The sequence below is a fragment of the Dreissena polymorpha genome, chromosome 10 (assembly GCF_020536995.1).
Source record: "Dreissena polymorpha isolate Duluth1 chromosome 10, UMN_Dpol_1.0, whole genome shotgun sequence".
Classification (NCBI taxonomy): Eukaryota; Metazoa; Mollusca; class Bivalvia; order Myida; family Dreissenidae; genus Dreissena; species Dreissena polymorpha.
In genome coordinates, this window is record NC_068364.1 from 25,328,875 (window position 1) to 25,356,171 (window position 27,297).

Sequence of the window (27,297 nt, forward strand, 5' to 3'; positions counted from 1 at the left end):
GCGGGAATAAAATGTTGATATTGGCATCCTAGATGGTCGCTAAAAGTGGAAGAACCCGAACTGTTAACAAATTGTCAATATCTTTGACAGGATAGTAAAAACGTTGTATTAACACCCTTGAAAACTGACAGATAAAACCCTCCAAGACGCTTCCAATCCCCAGACACCCTCCCGTATGTCAATTATCATCTCGTTAATTGTAAACCAAAAATGCATTTTTGCATTTATTCATATAAGTTTCTTTGGAAACAAATCAAATATTCTAATCGGAATTTTAGATTCGAATATACTACACTTTTTCGGATATTCTCATATTTGTTTCCATCCTTAGTTTTAATTTCCGTCGAGTACTGGGCGGACGTCCTTAAACTTAAAAAAAAATTTTTTAACTGTAGATGATCGTCACTAAAGTGTTTTGGCTACGAAGAGTTTTAACAGAATTATGGTACTTTGTCAGTTTTACCTCTATACATGTATATTATTTAACAACAGTGCGTTGTGATTAAAACAACTCGTTACCAACAATAAATATCTGTGAAACTTTCACAAACGTTCTCTCAAGTCTTGATTGAGCTTCATTTGTAAATTTATCGTAAAGAAAAGAATGTTGACTCTGTCAAGTTTGTCAGAGGTATGGCATTTTGCCTTTTTACACTATAGAATACAAATGTATATTGTTCCACAATTTTGTGTCGTCAACTCTCGTTAAAATAAAGGGTTATCTCGCTCAAACTTTGACAGTTGAATGGCTTTAATGCGTAGATGATTGTTAAGATATGAATTTTGGCAATGACGAGTTTTTGGCATTATAATCGGTCCATCCAATCACCAAAAAGCACCGAAAAGCACCGTGCTATTCGGTGCTTTTCGGTGATTGTATGTACCCCATTATAATGAACATTTGTCCACTGTAGAATTTATAGTGGATATGTTCGTGTCCAAACATGTGTTGTGGGAGCATCATGGTGTGTAACACATTTTTAGTCTATTTAAAGCTATGTTCAAATTGCCTAAACCATACGGGACAAAACCAAGAACACAAAAGTAAACATTTAAATGAAACATCAAAACCTTTAAAGGGGCTTGTTCACAGATTTTTGTATTTTCGAAAAATATCATATGGCCGGGGATATCAATTCAACGAATTTGCTTGTTCCGATTTAATTTGATGATTTCAACTAAACGAGAATGTATTGAAAGAATCTTAGTGTGGATTGTTGTTTTGAATGTTTGAATATAAGGCATGCATTTTTTTGAACCTATGACACTTATGTAATTGTTGTTTCGCCTACCTGTGTACAAGCCCCGTAAACCGGGCCGACCTTAACCTAGGTTTCCTACAGGCACTATATTACGTTTTTTTCTGCTTAACAACTTTCAATTCAGACTTATTGATAAGCGTATGTGGGTTATATGAATGAATAATTATGTTAGAGTAAAGCGATATCAGGACCAATAAAGTGGAGTTCAGGTAAACCTGTGAGCTTTAATTGTCCGGCGGAATAGTTCATGTTGTAGTCACGAATAAGTGTAAACTTTTGTTATATATTCAATGTATAACATTATTTTATATCATTTGTTTGTACTTAGTATTGTATTCTCATCGGAAATGGAATAAAATAAAGTCAGCATGAACATTTATTGAGTGCATTTGGACGATATATGTTGGTAATAGTTCGCAATCTTGGTCGAGCCAATTTTAAGCTCCAACCTTATTTAAATGTGATCTCATGAAAAACTGCCCTCATGCATCCCATTGTTGAACCTTTCATAAAATGAAAAATGATTTTACATTTCCCGTGTTTCACGTTTCTTCTACACCTTCTCAGTCTTTTTCATCTCTAAAAACATGCTCACGGGATCTAGTTTGTTGTTAAGTACCGGTATGTGTTTATGATTTTCAGATTTCTGTACCAGTATCGCTCTTATTAACACTAAAAAAGACTTGTTCAATGTGTGGGGCATTTTTGAAGTAAATGGTACATTCCTTAAATTGCTATATTTTAACGATGGGAATATAGAGCTCCATGCTAATGACACGAATAGAATTAAAAAAAGTAAAACAAGGTTTACTGGCGGGATTTTCATTCCCGGTGAAGACAACCTTTTGAACGTCATAAAAATGCTCTGTCAGAGAATTTGTAGCCATTGAAAACTCAAAATTCTATTTAACACAGATGTTAAACAAAAAGTTCTTAATGGCGGTATAACTCGGAAAGCAATGTAAAATGTATGCTTAAATTGACTCGATCTTGTAAAAGGGAACTTAATGCATGCGCGTATATTGTCATTCCAGATGAGCCGTTTTATTTTGCGCGCTTTCCGCTTTTATGTTTTTTTCGTTATAAAGTGGTCTCTTGTAAACAAAAATCTATTCTAGGCGGAAAGTGTCGTCCCTGATTAGCCTGTGCGGACTGCACAGGCTAATCTGGTTGGACATGCATTGAACCGCGTTTTCCCAACGCTAGACTGAATTATGTGTTGTAGATATTGGAGAATAATTGGGAGACTATTCGCGATGAAGGTTTGGCGCAGCTGGATCAGACGACAGGATCGTTTAGTCCCGAGGAAGAGAACCTACGGGAAACTGGCGACTGGAAACAATTTACTTTGTATCAGAGAGGCAAGTCATTGGTCGTATAAATATAATAAGCGTTGTCTACAAGTAACTTTTTAATAATTCATTGTACTTGCTATTTGTTAAACTGCGACTTGAATCAATTCACTGGTCAGTGGTTGTATTGCAATAAGAAGTGTTATCTACAAGTAACTATTTGATAACTTACTGTAATTGCTTTTTTAGACTGGTGATTACAGTCAATTTACTATATATAAGAGAGGCAAGTTACAAGTCGTTTAAAAATACGGAACGTTGTCTACAATTAACTTTTTGATAACTTACTGTAATTGCTTTTTTAAACTGGCGAATTGAGTCAATTTGTTTTATACCAGAGAGGCAAGATATTGGTCGTATAAAAATAATTGGACTTAACCACAAGTAATTCTTTGATTACTTACTGTTTTTACTATTTTTATTACAATTTTAATTCGTCAGTTTAATGTTATTTATTATGCCCCCTTCGAAGAAGAGGGGGTATATTGCTTTGCACATGTCGGTCGGTCGGTCGGTCGGTCCGTCCACCAGGTGGTTTCCGAATGATAACTCAAGAACGCTTAGGCCTAGGATCATGAAACTTCATAGGTACATTGACCATGACTCGCAGATGACCCCTATTGATTTTGAGGTCACTAGGTCAAAGGTCAAGGTCACTGTGACCCAAAATAGTAAAATGGTTTCCGGATGATAATTCAAGAACGCTTATGCCTAGGATCATGAAACTTGATGGGTAGATTAATCATGACTCGCAGATGAACCCTATTGATTTTCAGGTCACAAGGTCAAAGGTCAAGGTCACGGTGACCCGAAATAGTAAAATGGTTTCCAGATGATAACTCAAGAACGCTTATGCCTAGGATCATGAAACTTGTTAGGTAGATTGATCATGACTTGCAGATGACCCCTATTGATTTTCAGGTCACTAGGTCAAAGGTCAAGGTCACAGTTACCCGAAATAGTGAAATGGTTTCCGGATGATAATTCAAGAACGCTTATGCCTAGGATCATGAAAACTTCATAGGTACATTGATCATGACTCGCAGATGACCCCTATTGATTTTCAGGTCACTGGGTCAAAGGTCAAGGTCACAGTGACAAAAACATATTTACAAAATGGCTGTCACTACAACTGAGAGCCCATATGGGGGGGCATGCATGTTTTACAAACAGCCCTTGTTTATTTTTAAAATAGTTATAGTTTGTATCAAACATGAACGAAACTTAAACAGAAGAAAATCGTACAATAGTAATGTGTTTTCGAATTATTTATAAAAGTGACATTTTTCTTTAGACATGCATTTATAGCATTGTGTATGTTTAAGTCTATTTAGGAGTTTCTATAAGAATGCATCTGTATTACACACATAAGTTTCTTATTTTGTTATTGTTGTAAAACAGTTTTAATGTACGTATATTAACTTCGCGCTTACCATTGAATACAAATTGTTTTCGAAATAATTTTAAATTGATTATTTCGTGTAAAAGAGGACTTTAATAAATTAAATATGATTGACAGTTGGCCTTCACCATAGAGTGATGATACGCTTTATTATCCCCCGCCATAGGCGGAGGGATATTGTTTTGGCGTTGTGCGTCCGTCTGTCCGTCCGTCTGTCCGTCCGTCCGGAGCCATATCTTGGAAGTGCTTTGGCGGATTTCATTGAAACTTGGTATAAGTTTATATATATGGATAATAGGATAATGCACGCCAAATGGCATTGTACACCATCTGATAAAAACAGAGTTATGGCCCTTTGTATCTTGGAAAAAATGCTCTTTTTAGTGTCAAATATAACACTTTTGTGTCCAGAAGCATATTGGCGGGGGATTTCAATTCAACGAATTTGCTTGTTCAACATATGTTTGAAGGAAGTTTTGCGTGCAATAAGAATTGTTTAATGGTTGAATGCAATAAACGTTTCCTTTCCTATCATGTGTATTTATACAAAGACGACGATGATCATGACTGGCATCGGGCGTCATATTTGCGTGCTGTTCACGTGATGAAGGTTTGGCACAAGGCAAAATACTGCCCTTCACATGTTTGAGTTGTATGATAATACGTTTTTGCGTTTTATTATTTCCGTCTTGTCACAAATCATGTGTCCGACATTGTTATTACTTTTCACTCCTTCCCTGTGACTATGTATTTTTAGCTCCACTGGCCAGAGGAGCTTATGTCATGGTCCTGTGTCCATCGTGTGTGTGTGCGTCCATCCGTGCGTTAACTTTTTCTTTAAACATCTTCTTCTCCTAAAGTACTGGTCCAATTCTGATGAAATTTTTCAGGAATTTTTCTTGGGTGAACCTCTTTCAAATTTGTTCAAATTATGCCCCTGGGGTCAAATTTGACCCCGCCCCTGGGGTCACAAAATTGAAAATTTGCATATATAAGGTCTATTTTGTGAAAATCATTCTCGTCCATAACCATTGGGCCTAGGGTTATCAAATTGGGTATGTAGAGACATCTAATAGTCCTCTACCAAATTTCTTCAAATTATGCCCCTGGGGTCAAATTTGACCCTGCCCCGGGGGTCACAAAATTAAACAAATGCTTATATAAAGCCTATTTTTTGCAAACTTTAAAAACCTTTTGTCCATAACCATAGGGCCTAGGGCTACTGAATTCGGTATGTAGTGACATCTAATAGTTCTTTACTTAGTTTGTTCAAATTATGCCCCTGGGGTCAAATTTTACCCTGCCCCGGGGTCACAAAAATGAACATATGCTTAATATATCCGCGGCCCGCAAAATCTCTCCGCATTTTACACTGGTAGATTCTGCCTAAGCATTTTAAAAACGAGCAATATAGTTGGCTGTCGTTTCCCAATCTTCTAGTTAAAATCGGTTTCATAAAATGTGTTTGGTATTTTGTATGCAAATAACACCGTTGTGAAGCGAAAGTTAAGATGATTGAAATGACAAATATCAATCGAATTAACGACTGACATCATATAGTTTGATAGGAATAATGAAATGTGTTTGTCAACGAAAAAGACTACGTTTAAGATACAAGAAAAACATATTTTGTTTAGAAATGTGCACAGTGAATTTGTGTCACGGAAACCAGTGTTTCTGTTTGCTAATTGGGAGTTCAGTCTACTCGCGAAGTTAAACTATTTAGAAGAGGATCTTTCAAACATGGAAATAGACCTATAAACAAGAGCAGACAACTGTATCGACAAGCATTTTGAAAAATTATGGCCCTTTTTCCACTTAGAATTTGCATATTATTGATTAATCTGTGTTCAAGTTTGCGTACCACCTCAAATATTTTCTATGTACGTTGTCATATTGCTTTTATATTTTGCATACTTCTTGACCAACATGACCCCAATCTAAGAACAAGAGCAGATAACTGTATCAAGCATTTTGTAAGAAGTATGGCCCTTTTTTCACTTAAAATATGAATATTATTGATAAATCTATGTGAAAGTTTGCGTACCACCTCAAATATTTTCTATGTACCTTGACATATTGCTTTTATATTTGGCATACTTCTTTACCAGCATGATCCCTATCTATAAACAAGAGCAGACAACTGTATCAAGCATTTTGTAAGAATTAAAGCCCTGTTTTCACTTAGAAAATTGAAAATTTGGTTAAGTTTTGTGTTTAGCTCCACTTTATTCCTAAAGTATAAAAGCCATTGCTTTCATGCTTGCAACACTTACTAACTATAATAAGGGGACTGTGCAGGCAGTTATGTTACTCTGACTGGCATTTTGACAGAATTGTGTCCCCTTTTATACTTAGATGATTGAACATTTGGCTAAGTTGTGTGTGTTGGTCCATTTCACTCCTAAAGTATCATAGCTATAATTGATTTCAGAGTTGGAACACTCGCTAACTATCATAAGGAGACTGTACAGAAAAAGTTGCATAACTCTTGTTGGCATTTTAACGGAATTATGGCCCTTTTTTACTTTGAATATGTTATTAAATTTTGTGTTTAGATCCACTTTACTTCTACGGTATCAAGGCTATTGCTTTCAAACTTCAAATACTTTCTTATTTTCATGAGGGTACTGTACCTGGCATCGAATTTGACATTGACCTTTGAATGACCTTGACACTGAAGGTCAAATTAATAAATTTTGCTTAAATTGCCATTTCTTCTTTATTAATGATCAGATTTGATTCATTCTTTGACAAAAAAAACACTTACCTGACTTACCACAATGGACCCCACCCAAACCATCCCCCATCCCCCACCTCCCCCCCAGAATCCCCCCCCCCAAAAGTAAATAAATGTTGATTTCCTTTTTTTATTTTTGAAAGATAATGTAATAAATGACCACCCCTCCACAATATACCCCGTCTCCACCCCCACCCCACTCCCACCCAAAAAGATTTTTTTTAAAACATTGTAAAAAAACAACAAATATCTATTTATTTCATTTTTGAAGGACCATCCCACCCAAGCTTTTGCTATCAAACTTGAAATAAGATCGTATTACTTTGTTTAATGTCCTAACAAATGTTCATTAGATTGTGGAAAATATACCTGAACTCAGAATCGTCTATAAAGTACAACTTCTTTAAAACGTAAGCAATCAATATGTTTTAATTATGGTCCTATTCCACTTAGAATATGACTATATTACCTTGACCTTATTGAATATGAACAATTTCCCCATGATGGCTTACGTTATACTGTCAAGCACTCGAATAGTCGTGCGTGCTGTCCTCTGACAGCTCTTGTTTATCCTACATTAAAAATCCCAAAAGTTGTTCCCCTTTTTTTAACTTAGAAATTTTAAAGAACATGTCCTTTGTTTATTTTTTATATTTTAATATCTTTTAAACTTAAAGAGTTGTAAACTTGAAAACTACTTGAACTTTTGTAATGTATTATTATTATTTCTATTATCATCATTAAACGTATGCCCAGAACTTTCAATGGAAAGCATCTCTAGAATATGCACTACCATTACGGTTATTTGTTTACCGTTTTCACAAAACATTAAATAGCAACACAGTAGTTGTTAACTGCACATTTTGGTAGATCTATTAAAAATCATCCACTGTGAATCATATTGTTATACTGTTGCCTTGAAATGGAATTATATTTTCAGTAATACTTTCATTCTAAATATTACAATTAAATCTAAGATGTTAAGAACATTATCCGTTAGTAAATTCTATCAATCACAATCCCTTGACATGCTATCTCATTGCAATATGTGCTATGTGTATATAGCTATGTACTGATTGTATTCGCCATTCAAAATTGTATATTTTCGTGTTGATAAGGACGTAAAAACGAAAACCACTGCAGAAAGGTGCCCAGAACCTGTGCCCTACTTGACCAGATTCCAGAAGCCAATGGCTGCCGGCGAGGGCAAATCAAGTACTCCGTCATGCATCCAGGGGTGCACGTGTGGCCTCATACTGGGCCCACAAACTGTAGAATTAGGGCCCACCTGGGGCTTAAGGTGCCGCAAGGACCGAGGATACGAGTGGGCAACGAGACCAGGTAATTTCAGCATGTTCTTCATTCTTTAGTAAGTACCATTAAAAGGCACTTTCCCAATTGAGGAAAAAAACACAATTCCCAATATTCGCCTGAAAAACTCCCTAAAGGAAAAAAGTTGCCTCAATTTCGTTCCAAACTCGCATTATCTGCTAGCAAACAATTAAAATGAGCACAGAGATTGAACATTTAAAGAAAAAAGGCATGTAAAAGAATATTTACCATGTCGAATACATATATTTGTCTTGTATGAAAACCTGAACCACTCGCAGAATTTGGTGATTTAAGTTTAGGTTTTCTATGCCTCGCTAAATAACTTTTATTTATATTCAATACCAAGGTATTATTTTATATAAAGATCTATAAATAATAAAAATGGACGAAAATTGTTGATATTGACCGAATTGCAGGACGTGGAAAGAAGGCAAGTTTATCATATTTGACGACTCTTTCGAGCACGAGGTCTGGCACGACGGCATCGACTTCCGGTTGGTCCTTATCGTCGACTTCTGGCACCCGGAAATTCCGGAACATGAACGCCGCTCTTTGTCGCCGATTTAAATTGCTGCGGTGATTCAAAAAAAAATATTAACGTCATATTTGACTTATTCATAAAGTCCAGTCATACAATAACAATATGTGTGTCTGTATAGAAATGACTTTTTCTTACATGGGCAAATTCATAGAAAGGCAAAATGACCAATTTTAAAACGCATGTAATAGATTCCTTAACGAATGATTGATAAATATTTAAGACATACGGGCAGTCATTTATTTAAATGTCACACATTGTTTAGCAAGTGTAATGGTCTTCAACGTTATTTACATGCCAAATAGCATAACACTTAAAAAATTATTTTTTATCTTTTTTAGATGTTTATTTTACAATTTCGCGTGTTAAACCTGTCTGCCTAACTCAGAGGTCAATGTCACACTTAATAGAGGTCAAATGTTAAAGTTGGCCTGAACACAGCTTGTCCGGGCTGTAAAATTGTCATTCATTTTACAATTTTAAGATAATTTTTCACAAATAATTAAGATAACTTTCCATAAATAAGCATCATGAGGAGACTCAGTGTCTCATGCGTAACCCGCCCCATTACTTCAAAGATTAAAGTCAAACTCAGGGGTAAGACGTAAAGTTTAGCGTTAACATATTGTTTGTTTTTTTACATAAGTGGAATTTTGTGACAAGTTGAACAAATAGGCATTAGTGCCGCATGGTTACATTTGCTGTTTAGTCAAGAATTGGCCTTTCTGAATAATGCTCTGTCTGTTGGAAAGCAAACCGGATTCATTCATACATTATCAGTGCTTATTCCACATATAGTTATATGCATTTTTCTACCAGAAAAAGTGTGATGTAGTGATTCAGGAGAGTATTATAGTATGTATATGTAGACAGTTGTTTTATTGCCAATTTTCATTGGTGTTTTTGTTATATTGCTATCAGTTATATAATTATGTAAAATTGCAAAGTCCCTTGCCATAAAGTTTGCCGATTTTGTTTAAAGTCCCCGTTCGCGGAGATATTTATGGGCAGAATCGTAAGAAAACGTGTTTTTTATTGAGGATATCACTGAAAATCCGGTTGAAATCGGTTGAAAACAAACAGTATAGCGTTTTTTATTTTTGGGTCGTGTACGGTAAAGTACGAAAACGACCTAATTAATATTCATGAGTCGACAAGTTTATTCAAACCTAAACAAACAAAATTGCGGATACGGGCGCATTTAGCGAAGCGAATGTAACAACAAATGCAAATGCATCTGTTACAGATGGAAACTGAGTTGCAACGCTATGTTTTTTGCTTAATCTATGTATTTTTCTTCCATATGCTATTAATGTTTAGCGAAAGCTAAATAGCATAACTCATGACGCTGCAATGATTTTCGCCTAGTGCATGTATTTTTGATCATTTATATATTATTTTATTGATTCAAAACCGATTTTGTCCAGGTTTTCGATGTCAACCTCGATAAAAATATAGTTCAATAAATTTATGAAGTTTATTTGTCGCTATAAGATTTATATGAAAAACAACGATATATTCCGCAAACGGTGACTTTAAATACTGCGCTGGTACAACGATGCTCAACCACAGTTACCCGACACCGACCATTTTGCAAATTCGTTTAAAGCTTAAATGTCCGAATTTCTTGATATTTTGTCATCTTCTAATCTCTTTATTATAACCACCGCGCAACGAAGCAAATGGATCATCTTGATAAACCATTGACACATGCCCATTGGTCCATCTATTTGTCTGCAAACATAATCTCATTCACTTTTGCAAAGTAAAAACTATAATGGATTATTCTTTATTGTTGTTAGCTTTGCCTGCGCAATTTAAATTATTATAGGTTTGAATTGTTTAAGTCTTGGGCCCTGTCAATCTAATGAGTACATGCTAATAATAGCGCTCTCCAATTTGCGACATAAGGCGCTGGGGAGTGGGTATTCGGAACGATTTGTAATAGTATCATTGCATTTACTTACGAAACACGTGTTCGAATAAAAGAAAGGGTATTAAAATAGGAAACCTGGGCCCGTATTCGACATCATTTTTAACCAGGTTACCGAAGGAAAAAACTGGTTATTAGATTGGCGAATGTCTGCGGGCGGGCTGGCGGGCGGGCCGAACAAGCTTGTCCGGGCCATAACTTTGTCGTTCATTGTCAGATTTTAAAATCAATCGGCACATTTGTTCACCATCATTAGACGGTGTGTCGCGCGAAAGAATTACGTTGATATCTCCAAGGTCAAGGTCACAATTTGAGTTTGAAGGTCAAAAATGGCCATAAATGAGCTTGTCCGGGCCATTACTTTGTGATTCATTGTGAGATTTTAACATCATTTGACACATGTTTTCACCATTATTAGACGGTGAGTCGCGCAAAAGAATTACGTCAATATCTCCAAGGTCAAGGTCGCCACAACTAAAAATAGATTTTGAAACAACTATGTAATTATGAACAATCAGAAACAATGCACATTTTGATTTTAAGTTGTCTCTTTATCAGACTTTTTATGCCCCCGGTAGGGTGGCATATAGCAGTTGAACTGTCCGTCAGTATGTCAGTATGTGTGTATGTCAGTCTGTCCGTCCGTCCGTCCGAAAAAAACACTAAGGTTGGGCCATAACTTTTGCAATATTGAAGTTAGAAACTTGATATTTGGCATGCATGTGTATCTCATGAAGCTCCATATTTTGAGTATTGGATGTTCAAGGTCAAGGTCATCCTTCAAAGTCAAAGGTCAAAAAAAAAATTCAAAGTGGCGCAATAGGGGGCATTGTGTTTCTGACGAACACATTTCTTTTTTTTTAAATTGAAATCAAGGTCAATTTTACACAAGGGGGTTAACAATACACATTTTGAATTGTCTCCCTTTATCAGACTTTTTTCAACTGAAAACCTGGTTTTGTGACAATTTTTGTCCCTTGTCATAGACTTTGAAGCAATAAAATTACGTCCAGCGATTGAATACATGTATATTAAGTCTATTACTGTTGATAATGCCATTGAAAAAAACTGTTCTACGTGAAGAATGATATGATGTAGATTGGGGTGGATTTTGGAGTTCGACTCAAAAGTAAAGCTCTTCGGGTGTATTCTTTATTAAGACTTAATTCTTAGAATTGTTTCGGTGAATACATGCCTTGAACTCTATTTGATTGTCAAACATGTTCAGTGTCAGGTTACCCCCTCCGAGCTCTCGTGATATCGTGTTTATTTGTTTCATGTTATGTGTTAATATGTTGACGTCTTTATTTTACCAGGAAGTCAGTTTATACCCCCACGATCAGGTTTTCAGGAAGCGACTTTCAGTTGTTGTGCTTTGCCACTTATATTTCATTCCAAGAAATGAAAGAATTTGTAAATTTTGTACACTTTATGCAATTGAAGATGCATACCATTTTGTTTTGATATGTCTTTTATATGATAAATTTAGAAATACACTTATACCTGATGTTTACAGAAGAAGATCAAGTATGTTTATTTTTTTACAATTATTGAAATTCAGAATGTGACCAAAAACTCTATACTGATTCGTCTTGCTTATTTGTGTATTAAAGCATTTACACTTAGAGCCGAATATATATAAAGAATATTTTTTCCTGAGATTTGCAAGTTTGTATATGATATCTCACTGCATATTTTTTCTCAATCAATTCCGGATTTTGAACATCCACTTAACGTTATTTTAAAGAAAAAGTAAAAAGTCTTCTCTTACATTTGACATTAACATTCTCACAAAACATATATTAGTAAAATGCATAAACAAAATTGTTGTTATTTTGTTATTTATTGCTTTATTGTTATTTTGACGATGTGAGTTATATTATTAAGTCGTAAATAACCTATCTGATCTGTTCTAGAATGACATTTTTTTTACTCAAAGTATAATGTCTTTTATATATTTTCCTTCTTTAAAGTATAATACCAGAAACAACATCGCTATTTAAATACGACTGTAGATAATTGTTGAACGTTTGAAAATGTAAGAATAACATGATGCTGTTTTTTTGTTCAATTGTGTTTTACGATTGTATAGTTTTCAAAATAAAACGCCGTTGCACGAAAAAAAAGGAGCAATTTAACGTTTACAAATTAAAAAAAAAAGATGGTGAATAATTGTTTATAGTTTTAAAACTTGGCTGTGTCTTTGTTATAATTTCAAATTTTTGTCACCTAAATTGAAGAAATCAATTCAAATAAATTTTATTTTTTATAATACTTGAACAATACTTTTGAGATATCTAAAACGACGAAAATAGTGGCGTATAATTTACTAAAGTTGATAAATTCAAAGGCTCGACACAAAACCTGCATTAAGTGGCGCTTAATAGCCCATATTTATTATACACACATTTGCATTTTCCATGCCAGTAATGTTTTAAACGTCTCTACGCACACAAGTATAAGGCAATTCACGATATGCTTTTTAACCAGATGTGTATCTGTGAATTGTATTTATTTGTACCATGTACGTTTATAAAAACGTGTAACATATGTATGGTACACTTGCTTAGAGATGAAACCGGAGTAATATTTAGTTAAAACCATTCAACATTACGCGCGCATTATATGTGTAATGATTTCTCTGACATTTACCTTATTATTAAGGCTTTTTAGTTGACCTGATTGCTCAGGTAAGCTTTTCTGACCGGTCTTTGTCCGCCGTACGTCCGTCCGTTAACATTTGCTCGTGAACACTCTAGAGGGCACATTTCTTTTCCCATCTTCATGAAACTTGGTCAGAAGCTTTGCCCCAATAAAATCTCGGCCGAGTTCTAAACTGGTTTGTGCCGGGTCAAAAACTAGGTCACTAGGTAAAAAAAGCAAACCTTGTAGACACTGTAGAAGTCACATTTTATGTTCAATCTTCATGTAACTTTGTCAAAATGTTTGTCTTAATGATATATTGACTGAGTTCAAAAGTGGTTCCGGTGTATTGAAAACCATGGCCGCCAGTGGGCGGGGCAGTTTTCCTTATTTGGCTATAGAGAAACATTGTTAACACTCTAGAAGTCACAATTTTTGCCCAATCATCATGAAAGGTGGTCAAAACATTGATTTAATTGATATATCGGACGAGTTCGAAAATGGTACAAATCGGTGAAAAAACATGGCCGCCAGTGGGCGGGGCATTTTTCTCTATATGTATTTAGTGACAGTTTTCCCTATTTGGCTATAGAGAAACCTTGTTAACACTATAGAAGTCACAATTTTTGTCAAATCATCATGAAAGTTTGTCAAAACATTGGTTTTATTGATATCTCGGACGAGTTCGAAAATAGTCCAGATCGGTGAAAAAACATGGCCGCCAGTGGGCGGGGCATTTTTCTTTATATGTATATAGTGGCAGTTTTCCCTATTTGGCTATAGAGAAACCTTGTAAACACTCTAGAAGTCACAATTGTTTGCCCAATCATCATGAAAGTTGGTCAAAACATTGGTTTTATTGATATCTTGGACGAGTTCGACAATGGTTCGGATCGGTGAAAAAACATGGCCGCCAGTGGGCGAGGTATTTTTCTCTATATGTATAAAGTGAAAACGTTAACACTAGAAGACACATTTTTGACCCGTATTGACTGTCAGGTCACTAGGTCAAGGTCACGGTTACTTGACACAGTAAAATGGTTTTTGGATGATAACTCAAGAAAGCTTACGCCTAGGATCATGAAACAATATAATGGTCAAGTTGATATAATTTTTTTATTAAATCAATCAAAAATGGAATTTATCATGTAGATGTTTTGGACATCTTATAACTTTGTTATCCATCTGACATATGTGCATTATAATCATTGCATCTTTTTTAAAGATGTTTGTGATTTAAATTTTTGTTTGCTTTGGTAATTTAACACAAAGCACTAAATTGACAATTTCCAGACAGACTAACAGTGGGCTGACCTTGAGACGATGCAAGATGGAATGTAATTAATTTGTTTGTTTTGTAATTAAAAATCTTAACACGTCAACTATGAAAACAATATACAATTAGTATTTTGTTATCAGACTAGGACACTACAGTTCATATGTGCTCTAAAATCTACAAGTACACTAGAACAAACACACGCAACTCAATTTGATATTAACCCATTGATGCCTAACATTGATTATGAGAGAGAGGAAGGAATGAGTCATGCTTAAGGATACACACATTGATTGTTTATGAAGTTAATGTATTGGATCAGGAATAACATTTTGCTGTAATTTGTTGGTGTGTGAGCTCTGGTCAACAGGCTATGTTTAAAGAAGATATTAACAATAGATATATGCTACTGCTGATAAATGGTTCTAAAATATACAGCTACATGTACCAAGTTTAGGTTTGGAATGTAAATTGCTAACTGTTCGCTACATTGATCATGACTCACCATAACCTGTATTGATCTTCTCATCACTAGGTCAAAGAAGGCAGTCACAGTGATTCAAAATACAAATTGGTTTTCAAATGATAACTCAGAAACACTTTCACCTAAGATAAAGACTTCATAGGTACATTGATCATGATTATAAAAATACCCCTTTTGAATTTCAAATCACTACATCAAAGATCAACATCACAGTGACTCAAAACAATAAAATTGTTTCTTGATATTTACTGACAATACTTACGCCTAGATTCATGATCTTCATAGTTACATTAATCATGACTGGCAGATGACCAACATAATGTTCAAGTCACTAGGTCAAACGTCTTAATAACAATGACTCAACACTGTAAAATGGTGTCCAGATGACAACTCAAGAAACCAAGGTCAAAAGTCAAAGTCACAATGACTAATATATTCATGTTCACACAATGGCTGCCATAACAACTGACAGCCCATATGCAGACATGCATTTTTTACAAACAGCCTCATACATTTGGTAAAAATTCAATGAACACACTCTTCTCATGTGAGCGAACTAGGACCATCGTGGCCCTCTTGTTTATTCATAGTGTTTAAATTGTAGCATTGTTTCACTGTAGTTTAATGTGGCATAAAATTACATATTAACGCACGTTCAATGTTCAATGGTTTTAAAGGAATAGTAAGTGCAATAAATGTATTTTTATACTACCGTCTTATTGTTTGTTAAGATCTTCCTGAGACGTAATCTTTGTTCCCGCTACCACTTCCATATGTTAGTGATGACATACGACGCGGTTTGTGACGTCGTTTTTGTTAATGCGTTATGTAATATTTTCTCCTCTCAAAAATGTGAAAGCTGTGTAAATATCTTATTTTCTACTCGGTTTTGAAATAATTAAGCTCTTGCTACGGGTAAAATATAAAGAACTAATCGTTGCAATTGTGCTTGTAACTGTTCAACAGCTTCCTTGACTATATCCCTTATGAATGGCATATCTTTTGTCATAACCTTACACAATTTTACGTTTGTATCATGACGCTGCTTTTCAACGCGAATTATCGGATTTTCAACTCGTTTCTGTCTTAAAGGACTATAACCTGTTTTGTTGTTGTTGTTGTTTGCAAGCCTTGTTTACATATTTTTAGCTCATCTATTTTTTGAAAAAAAATTATGACCTATTGTCATCACCTTGGCGTCGGCGTCGGCGTTGGCGTTGGCGTTGGCGTCGGCGTCCGGTTAAGTTTTGCGTTTAGGTCCACTTTTCTCAGAAAGTATCAATGCTATTGCATTCAAACTTGGTACACTTACTTACTATCATGAGGGGACTGGGCAGGCAAAGTAAGATAACTCTGGCGTGCATTTTGACAGAATTATGTGCCCTTTTTATACTTAGAAAATTGAAAATTTTGGTTAAGTTTTGCGTTTAGGTCCACTTTTCTCAGAAAGTATCAATGCTATTGCATTCAAACTTGGTACACTTACTTACTATCATGAGGGGACTGGGCAGGCAAAGTTAGATAACTCTGGCCTGCATTTTGACAGAATTATGTGCCCTTTTTATACTTAGAAAATTGAAAATTTTGGTTAAGTTTTGCGTTTAGGTCCACTTTTCTCAAAAAGTATCAATGCTATTGCATTCAAACTTGGTACACTTACTTACTATCATGAGGGGACTGGGCAGGCAAAGTTAGATAACTCTGGCGTGCATTTTGACAGAATTATGTGCCCTTTTTATACTCTATACTTAAATTGAAAATTTTGGTTAAGTTTTGTGTTTAGGTTCATTTTATTCCTTTAGTATCAAAGCTATTGCTTTCATACTTGCAACACTTACTAACTATCATAAGGGGACTGTGCAGGCAAAGTAATGTTACTCTGACTGGCATTTTGACAGAATTATGTGCCCTTTTTATACTTAGAAAATTCAAAATTTGGTTAAGTTTTGTGTTTAGGTCCACTTTATTCCTACAGTATCAAAGCTATTGCTTTCATACTTGCAACACTTATTAACTATCATAAGGGGACCGTGCAGACAAAGTTATGTAACTCTGACTGGCATTTGGACGGAATTATCGGCCCTTTTTACTTAGAAAATTGAAAATTTGGTTAAGATTTGTGTTTTGGTCCACTTTACCCCTAAAGTATCATAGACATTGCTTTCATATTTGGAACACTCACAAACTCTCATAAGGGTACATTAACAGGACAAGTTGCATAACTCTCGTTGTCATTGTTACGGAATTATGGCCCTTTTTTGACTTAGTAACTTTGAATATATGGTTAAATTTTGTGTTTCGATCCACTTTACTTCTTAAGTATCAAGGCTATTGCTTTCAAACTTCAAATACTTTCATGCTATCATGAGGTTACTGTACCTGGCAAGTTGAATTTTACCTTGACCTTTGAATGACCTTGACTCTCAAGGTCAAATAATTAAATTTTGCTAAAATTGCCATAACTTCTTTATTTATGATTAGATTTGATTGATACTTTGACAAAACTACTCTTACCTGACATTCCACAATAGACTCCACCCAAACTATCCCCCGTGACCTCCCCCCCTCCCCCCCCTAATTTTTTTTTTAAGATCATCTCACAAATGACCACCACACCCTCACACTATACCCCCACCCCACCCCCAACCCCAACCCCCCCCACCCCCCACCCCCAATTTTTTTTTCTTTTTTTTTTTTAAGATCATCTCACAAATAACCACCACACCCTCACACTATACCCCACCCCCCCATTTTTTTTTTAAACGGTTATGTTTGAAATACCGTCCAACCATCGCACCCAACCCCCCCCCCCCCATCCCCCCACAACCCTTCCCCCCCCCACGATTTTTTTTTCGCTTTTTTGGAAGATAATGTAATAAATGTCCACAACCCCACACTATACACCCCTCTTCACTCCACCCCTCCCTCCTTTGTGATTAAAAATGAGAGTCCCTTCACCTTTAAAAAGAAAATAGATGAGCGGTCTGTACCCGCAAGGCGGTGCTCTTGTTTATGTTTGACGTGGTCTTTCGTGTGTTCGTTATGACAAACACGGTGTACTTGAAGAGGTTTTGTCTGAATTTGTATTCTCGCCTGTCTGCCTAACTCAGAGGTCAATGTCACACTTAATAGATGTCAAATGTTAAAGTTGGCCTGAACACAGCTTGTCCGGGCTGTAAAATTGTCATTCATTTTACAATTTTAAGATAATTTTTCACAAATAATTAAGATAACTTTCCATAATTAAGCATCATGAGGAGACTCAGTGTCTCATGCGTAACCCGCCCCATTACTTCAAAGATTAAAGTCAAACTCAGGGGTAAGACGTAAAGTTTAGCGTTAACATATTGTTTTTTTTTTTACATAAGTGGAGTTTTGTGACAAGTTGAACAAATAGGCATTAGTGCCGTATGGTTACATTTGCTGTTTAGTCAAGAATTGGCCTTTCTGAATAATGCTCTGTCTGTTGGAAAGCAAACCAGATTCATTCATACATTATCAGTGCTTATTCCACATATAGTTATATGCATTTTTCTACCAGAAAAAGTGTGATGTAGTGATTCAGGAGAGTATTATAGTATGTATATGTAGACAGTTGTTTTATTGCCAATTTTCATTGGTGTTTTTGTTATATTGCTATCAGTTATATAATTATGTAAAATTGCAAAGTCCCTTGCCATAAAGTTTGCCGATTTTGTTTAAAGTCCCCGTTCGCGGAGATATATATGGGCAGAATCGTAAGAAAACGTGTTTTTTATTGAGGATATCACTGAAAATCCGGTTGAAATCGGTTGAAAACAAACAGTATAGCGTTTTTTATTTTGGGGTCGTGTACGGTAAAGTACGAAAACGACCTAATTAATATTCATGAGTCGACAAGTTTATTCAAACCTAAACAAACAAAATTGCGGATACGGGCGCATTTAGCGAAGCGAATGTAACAACAAATGCAAATGCATCTGTTACAGATGGAAACTGAGTTGCAACGCTATGTTTTTTGCTTAATCTATGTATTTTTCTTCCATATGCTATTAATGTTTAGCGAAAGCTAAATAGCATAACTCATGACGCTGCAATGATTTTCGCCTAGTGCATGTATTTTTGATCATTTATATATTATTTTATTGATTCAAAACCGATTTTGTCCAGGTTTTCGATGTCAACCTCGATAAAAATATAGTTCAATGAATTTATGAAGTTTATTTGTCGCTATAAGATTTATATGAAAAACAACGATATATTCCGCAAACGGTGACTTTAAATACTGCGCTGGTACAACGATGCTCAACCACAGTTACCCGACACCGACCATTTTGCAAATTCGTTTAAAGCTTGAATGTCCGAATTTCTTGATATTTTGTCATCTTCTAATCTCTTTATTATAACCACCGCGCAACGAAGCAAATGGATCATCTTGATAAACCATTGACACATGCCCATTGGTCCATCTATTTGTCTGCAAACATAATCTCATTCACTTTTGCAAAGTAAACACTATAATGGATTATTCTTTATTGTTGTTAGCTTTGCCTGCGCAATTTAAATTATTATAGGTTTGAATTGTTTAAGTCTTGGGCCCTGTCAATCTAATGAGTACATGCTAATAATAGCGCTCTCCAATTTGCGACATAAGGCGTTGGGGAGTGGGTATTCGGAACGATTTGTAATAGTATCATTGCATTTACTTACGAAACACGTGTTCGAATAAAAGAAAGGGTATTAAAATAGGAAACCTGGGCCCGTATTCTACATCATTTTTAACCAGGTTACCGAAGGAAAAAACTGGTTATTAGATTGGCGAATGTCTGCGGGCGGGCTGGCGGGCGGGCGGAACAAGCTTGTCCGGGCCATAACTTTGTCGTTCATTGTCAGATTTTAAAATCAATCGGCACATTTGTTCACCATCATTAGACGGTGTGTCGCGCGAAAGAATTACGTTGATATCTCCAAGGTCAAGGTCACAATTTGAGTTTGAAGGTCAAAAATGGCCATAAATGAGCTTGTCCGGGCCATTACTTTGTGATTCATTGTGAGATTTTAACATCATTTGACACATGTGTTCACCATTATTAGACGGTGAGTCGCGCAAAAGAATTACGTCAATATCTCCAAGGTCAAGGTCGCCACAACTAAAAATAGATTTTGAAACAACTATGTAATTATGAACAATCAGAAACAATGCACATTTTGATTTTAAGTTGTCTCTCTTTATCAGACTTTTTATGCCCCCGGTAGGGTGGCATATAGCAGTTGAACTGTCCGTCAGTATGTCAGTATGTGTGTATGTCAGTCTGTCCGTCCGTCCGTCCGTCCGAAAAAAACACTTTAACGTTGGGCCATAACTTTTGCAATATTGAAGTTAGAAACTTGATATTTGGCATGCATGTGTATCTCATGAAGCTCCATATTTTGAGTATTGGATGTTCAAGGTCAAGGTCATCCTTCAAAGTCAAAGGTAAAAAAAAAAAATCAAAGCGGCGCAATAGGGGGCATTGTGTTTCTGACGAACACATTTCTTTTTTTTAAATTGAAATCAAGGTCAATTTTACACAAGGGGGTTAACAATACACATTTTGAATTGTCTCCCTTTATCAGACTTTTTTCAACTGAAAACCTGGTTTTGTGACAATTTTTGTCCCTTGTCATAGACTTTGAAGCAATAAAATTACGTCCAGCGATTGAATACATGTATATTAAGTCTATTACTGTTGATAATGCCATTGAAAAAAACTGTTCTACGTGAAGAATGATATGATGTAGATTGGGGTGGATTTTGGAGTTCGACTCAAAAGTAAAGCTCTTCGGGTGTATTCTTTATTAAGACTTAATTCTTAGAATTGTTTCGGTGAATACATGCCTTGAACTCTATTTGATTGTCAAACATGTTCAGTGTCAGGTTACCCCCTCCGAGCTCTCGTGATATCGTGTTTATTTGTTTCATGTTATGTGTTAATATGTTGACGTCTTTATTTTACCAGGAAGTCAGTTTATACCCCCACGATCAGGTTTTCAGGAAGCGACTTTCAGTTGTTGTGCTTTGCCACTTATATTTCATTCCAAGAAATGAAAGAATTTGTAAATTGTGTACACTTTATGCAATTGAAGATGAATACCATTTTGTTTTGATATGTCTTTTATATGATAAATTTAGAAATACACTTATACCTGATGTTTACAGAAGAAGATCAAGTATGTTTAATTTTTTACAATTATTGAAATTCAGAATGTGACCAAAAACTCTATACTGATTCGTCTTGCTAATTTGTGTATTAAAGCATTTACACTTAGAGCCGAATATATATAAAGAATATTTTTTCCTGAGATTTGCAAGTTTGTATATGATATCTCACTGCATATTTTTTCTCAATCAATTCCGGATTTTGAACATCCACTTAACGTTATTTTAAAGAAAAAGTAAAAAGTCTTCTCTTACATTTGACATTAACATTCTCACAAAACATATATTAGTAAAATGCATAAACAAAATTGTTGTTATTTTGACGTATGTGTATTTATTATTGCTTTATTGTTATTTTGACGATGTGATGTATATTATTAAGTCGTAAATAACCTATCTGATCTGTTCTAGAATGACATTTTTTTAACTCAAAGTATAATGTCTTTTATATATTTTCCTTCTTTAAAGTATAATACCAGAAACAACATCGCTATTTAAATACGACTGTAGATAATTGTTGAACGTTTGAAAATGTAAGAATAACATGATGCTGTTTTTTTGTTCAATTGTGTTTTACGATTGTATAGTTTTCAAAATAAAACGCCGTTGCAAGAAAAAAAAGGAGCAATTTAACGTTTACAAATTAAAAAAAAAAAGATGGTGAATAATTGTTTATAGTTTTAAAACTTGGCTGTGTCTTTGTTATAATTTCAAATTTTTGTCACCTAAATTGAAGAAATCAATTCAAATAAATTTTATTTTTTATAATACTTGAACAATACTTTGAGATATCTAAAACGACGAAAATAGTGGCGTATAATTTACAAAAGTTGATAAATTCAAAGGCTCGACACAAAACCTGCATTAAGTGGCGCTTAATAGCCCATATTTATTATACACACATTTGCATTTTCCATGCCAGTAATGTTTTAAACGTCTCTACGCACACAAGTATAAGGCAATTCACGTAATGCTTTTTTACCAGATGTGTATCTGTGAATTGTATTTATTTGTACCATGTACGTTTATAAAAACGTGTAACATATGTATGGTACACTTGCTTAGAGATGAAACCGGAGTAATATTTAGTTAAAACCATTCAACATTACGCGCGCATTATATGTGTAATGATTTCTCTGACATTTACCTTATTATTAAGGCTTTTTAGTTGACCTGATTGCTCAGGTAAGCTTTTCTGACCGGTCTTTGTCCGCCGTACGTCCGTCCGTCCGTTAACATTTGCTCGTAAACACTCTAGAGGCCACATTTCTTTTCCCATCTTCATGAAACTTGGTCAGAAGCTTTGCCCCAATAAAATCTCGGCCGAGTTCGAAACTGGGTTGTGCCGGGTCAAAAACTAGGTCACTAGGTAAAAAAAGCAAACCTTGTAGACATTGTAGAAGTCACATTTTATGTTCAATCTTCATGTAATTATGTCAAAATGTTTGTCTTAATGATATATTGACTGAGTTCAAAAGTGGTTCCGGTGTATTGAAAACCATGGCCGCCAGTGGGCGGGGCAGTTTTCCTTATTTGGCTATAGAGAAACATTGTAAACACTCTAGAAGTCACAATTTTTGCCCAATCATCATGAAAGGTGGTCAAAACATTGATTTAATTGATATATCGGACGAGTTCGAAAATGGTACAAATCGGTGAAAAAACATGGCCGCCAGTGGGCGGGGCATTTTTCTCTATATGTATTTAGTGACAGTTTTCCCTATTTGGCTATAGAGAAACCTTGTTAACACTATAGAAGTCACAATTTTTGTCAAATCATCATGAAAGTTTGTCAAAACATTGGTTTTATTGATATCTCGGACGAGTTCGAAAATAGTCCAGATCGGTGAAAAACATGGCCGCCAGTGGGCGGGGCATTTTTCTTTATATGTATATAGTGGCAGTTTTCCCTATTTGGCTATAGAGAAACCTTGTAAACACTCTAGAAGTCACAATTGTTTGCCCAATCATCATGAAAGTTGGTCAAAACATTGGTTTTATTGATATCTTGGACGAGTTCGACAATGGTTCGGATCGGTGAAAAAACATGGCCGCCAGTGGGCGAGGTATTTTCCTCTATATGTATAAAGTGAAAACGTTAACACTAGAAGACACATTTTTGACCTGTATTGACTTTCAGGTCACTAGGTCAAGGTCACGGTTACTTGACACAGTAAAATGGTTTTTGGATGATAACTCAAGAAAGCTTACGCCTAGGATCATGAAACAATATAATGGTCAAGTTGATATATTTTTTTTATTAAATCAATCAAAAATGGAATTTATCATGTAGATGTTTTGGACATCTTATAACTTTGTTATCCATCTGACATATGTGCATTATAATCATTGCATCTTTTTTAAAGATGTTTGTGATTTAAATTTTTGTTTGCTTTGGTAATTTAACACAAAGCACTAAATTGACAATTTTCAGACAGACTAACAGTGGGCTGACCTTGAGACGATGCAAGATGGAATGTAATTTATTTGTTTGTTTTGTAATTAAAAATCTTAACACGTCAACTATGAAAACACTATACAATTAGTATTTTGTTATCAGACTAGGACACTACAGTTCATATGTGCTCTAAAATCTACAAGTACACTAGAACAAACACACGCAACTCAATTTGATATTAACCCATTGATGCCTAACATTGATTATGAGAGAGAGGAAGGAATGAGTCATGCTTAAGGATACACACATTGATTGTTTATGAAGTTAATGTATTGGATCAGGAATAACATTTTGCTGTAATTTGTTGGTGTGTGAGCTCTGGTCAACAGGCTATGTTTAAAGAAGATATTATCAATGGATATATGCTACTGCTGATAAAGGGTTCTAAAATATACAGCTACATGTACCAAATTTAGGTTTGGAATGTAAATTGCTAACTGTTCGCTACATTGATCATGACTCACCAATGACCTGTATTGATCTTCTCATCACTAGGTCAAAGAAGGCAGTCACAGTGATTCAAAATGCAAATTGGTTTTCAAATGATAACTCAGAAACACTTTCACCTAAGATAAAGACTTCATAGGTACATTGATCATAATTATAAAAATACCCCTTTTGAATTTCAAATCACTACATCAAAGATCAACATCACAGTGACTCAAAACAATAAAATTGTTTCTTGATATTTACTGACAATACTTACGCCTAGATTCATGATCTTCATAGTTACATTGATCATGACTGGCAGATGACCAACATAATGTTCAAGTCACTAGGTCAAACGTCTTAATAACAATGACTCAACACTGTAAAATGGTGTCCAGATGACAACTCAAGAAACCAAGGTCAAAAGTCAAAGTCACAATGACTAATATATTCATGTTCACACAATGGCTGCCATTACAACTGACAGCCCATATGCAGACATGCATTTTTTACAAACAGCCTCATACATTTGGTAAAAATTCAATGAACACACTCTTCTCATGTGAGCGAACTAGGACCATCGTGGCCCTCTTGTTTATTCATAGTGTTTAAATTGTAGCATTGTTTCACTGTAGTTTAATGTGGCATACAATTACATATTAACGCACGTTCAATGTTCAATGGTTTTAAAGGAATAGTAAGTGCAATAAATGTATTTTTATACTACCGTCTTATTGTTTGTTAAGATCTTCCTGAGACGTAATCTTTGTTCCCGCTACCACTTCCATATGTTAGTGATGACATAAGACGCGGTTTGTGACGTCGTTTTTGTTAATGCGTTATGTAATATTTTCTCCTCTCAAAAATGTGAAAGCTGTGTAAATATCTTATTTTCTACTCGGTTTTTAAATAATTAAGCTCTTGCTACGGGTAAAATATAAAGAACTAATCGTTGCAATTGTGCTTGTAACTGTTCAACAGCTTCCTTGACTATATCCCTTATGAATGGCATATCTTTTGTCATAACCTTACACAATTTTACGTTTGTATCATGACGCTGCTTTTCAACGCGAATTATCGGATTTTCAACTCGTTTCTGTCTTAAAGGACGATAACCTGTTTTGTTGTTGTTGTTGTTTGCAAGCCCGGTTTACATATTTTTAGCTCATCTATTTTTTGAAAAAAAAAATATGAGCTGTTGTCATCACCTTGGCGTCGGCGTCGGCGTTGGCGTTGGCGTAGGCGTCCGGTTAAGTTTTGCGTTTAGGTCCACTTTTCTCAGAAAGTATCAATGCTATTGCATTCAAACTTGGTACACTTACTTACTATCATGAGGGGACTGGGCAGGCAAAGTAAGATAACTCTGGCGTGCATTTTGACAGAATTATGTGCCCTTTTTATACTTAGAAAATTGAAAATTTTGGTTAAGTTTTGCGTTTAGGTCCACTTTTCTCAGAAAGTATCAATGCTATTGCATTCAAACTTGGTACACTTACTTACTATCATGAGGGGACTGGGCAGGCAAAGTAAGATAACTCTGGCGTGCACTTTGACAGAATTATGTGCCCTTTTTATACTTAGAAAATTGAAAATTTTGGTTAAGTTTTGCGTTTAGGTCCACTTTACTCAGAAAGTATCAATGCTATTGCATTCAAACTTGGTACACTTACTTACTATCATGAGGGGACTGGGCAGGCAAAGTTAGATAACTCTGGCGTGCATTTTGACAGAATTATGTGCCCTTTTTATACTTAGAAAATTGAAAATTTTGGTTAAGTTTTGTGTTTAGGTCCATTTTATTTCTTTAGTATCAAAGCTATTGCTTTCATACTTGCAACACTTACTAACTATCATAAGGGGACTGTGCAGGCAAAGTAATGTTACTCTGACTGGCATTTTGACAGAATTATGTGCCCTTTTTATACTTAGAAAATTGAAAATTTGGTTAAGTTTTGTGTTTAGGTACACTTTATTCCTACAGTATCAAAGCTATTGCTTTCATACTTGCAACACTTATTAACTATCATAAGGGGACCGTGCAGACAAAGTTTTGTAACTCTGACTGGCATTTGGACGGAATTATGGGCTCTTTTTACTTAGAAAATTGAAAATTTGGTTTAGATTTGTGTTTTGGTCCACTTTACCCCTAAAGTATCATAGACATTGCTTTCATACTTGGAACACTCACAAACTATCATAAGGGTACATTAACAGGACAAGTTGCATAACTCTGGTTGTGATTGTTACGGAATTATGGCCCTTTTTTGACTTAGTAACTTTGAATATATGGTTAAATTTTGTGTTTCGATCCACTTTACTTCTTAAGTATCAAGGCTATTGCTTTCAAACTTCAAATACTTTCATGCTATCATGAGGTTACTGTACCTGGCAAGTTGAATTTTACCTTGACCTTTGAATGACCTTGACTCTCAAGGTCAAATAATTAAATTTTGCTAAAATTGCCATAACTTCTTTATTTATGATTAGATTTGATTGATACTTTGACAAAACTACTCTTACCTGACATACCACAATAGACTCCACCCAAACTATCCCCCGTGACCTCCCCCCCTCCCCCCCCCCTAATTTTTTTTTTAAGATCATCTCACAAATGACCACCACACCCTCACACTATACCCCCACCCCACCCCAACCCCAACCCCCCCCCACCCCCCCCACCCCCAATATTTTTTTTTTTTTTTTTTTTTTTTTTTAAGATCATCTCACAAATAACCACCACACCCTCACACTATACCCCACCCCCCCAATTTTTGTTTAAACGGTTATGTTTGAAATACCGTCCAACCATCGCACCCAACCCACCCCCATCCCCCCCACCCCCACCCCCCCCACGATTTTTTTTTTCGCTTTTTTGGAAGATAATGTAATAAATGTCCACAACCCCACACTATACACCCCTCTTCAATCCACCCCTCCCTCCTTTGTGATTAAAAATGAGAGTCCCTTCACCTTTAAAAAGAAAATAGATGAGCGGTCTGCACCCGCAAGGCGGTGCTCTTGTTTATGTTTGACGTGGTCTTTCGTGTGTTCATTATGACAAACACGGTGTACTTGAAGAGGTTTTGTCTGAATTTGTATTCTCGCCTTTTGCGGAAGAAATGCGTACGCTTTTCCATCGCGACCCGCACAGCCTAGTAGCAGTTAAATGATTTCTATATCAAAAGCCACCCAATTTGTTTTAGTGCTTATTCTTTAACGTCTTGAATTTAGTTCAATGTTTTCAAGAATACATGTTTACATACATGGATA

General features: G+C 35.4%; 1 protein-coding gene across 2 annotated transcripts in view; it reads left to right on the forward strand.

Annotated features, from left to right (window-relative positions):
* Positions 1–24,750, forward strand: part of LOC127847702 (aspartyl/asparaginyl beta-hydroxylase-like) — a 55,987-nt gene extending 31,237 nt beyond the window's left edge. The window contains exons 9-12 of one of the 2 annotated variants that reach the window (XR_008034129.1): positions 2,488–2,623; positions 7,875–8,097; positions 8,505–10,669; positions 19,728–24,750. Coding sequence is in view for 1 of the 2 variants with exons in the window: in XM_052379780.1 (XP_052235740.1) it covers positions 2,488–2,623; positions 7,875–8,097; positions 8,505–8,655 (510 nt within the window). In the remaining variant the exon portion in view is untranslated. Of the gene's footprint in view, positions 1–2,487; positions 2,624–7,874; positions 8,098–8,504; positions 15,671–19,727 lie in introns of those variants that run through there. The other variant, XM_052379780.1, reaches the window with a different exon arrangement.
* Positions 24,751–27,297: the final 2,547 nt, after the last annotated feature.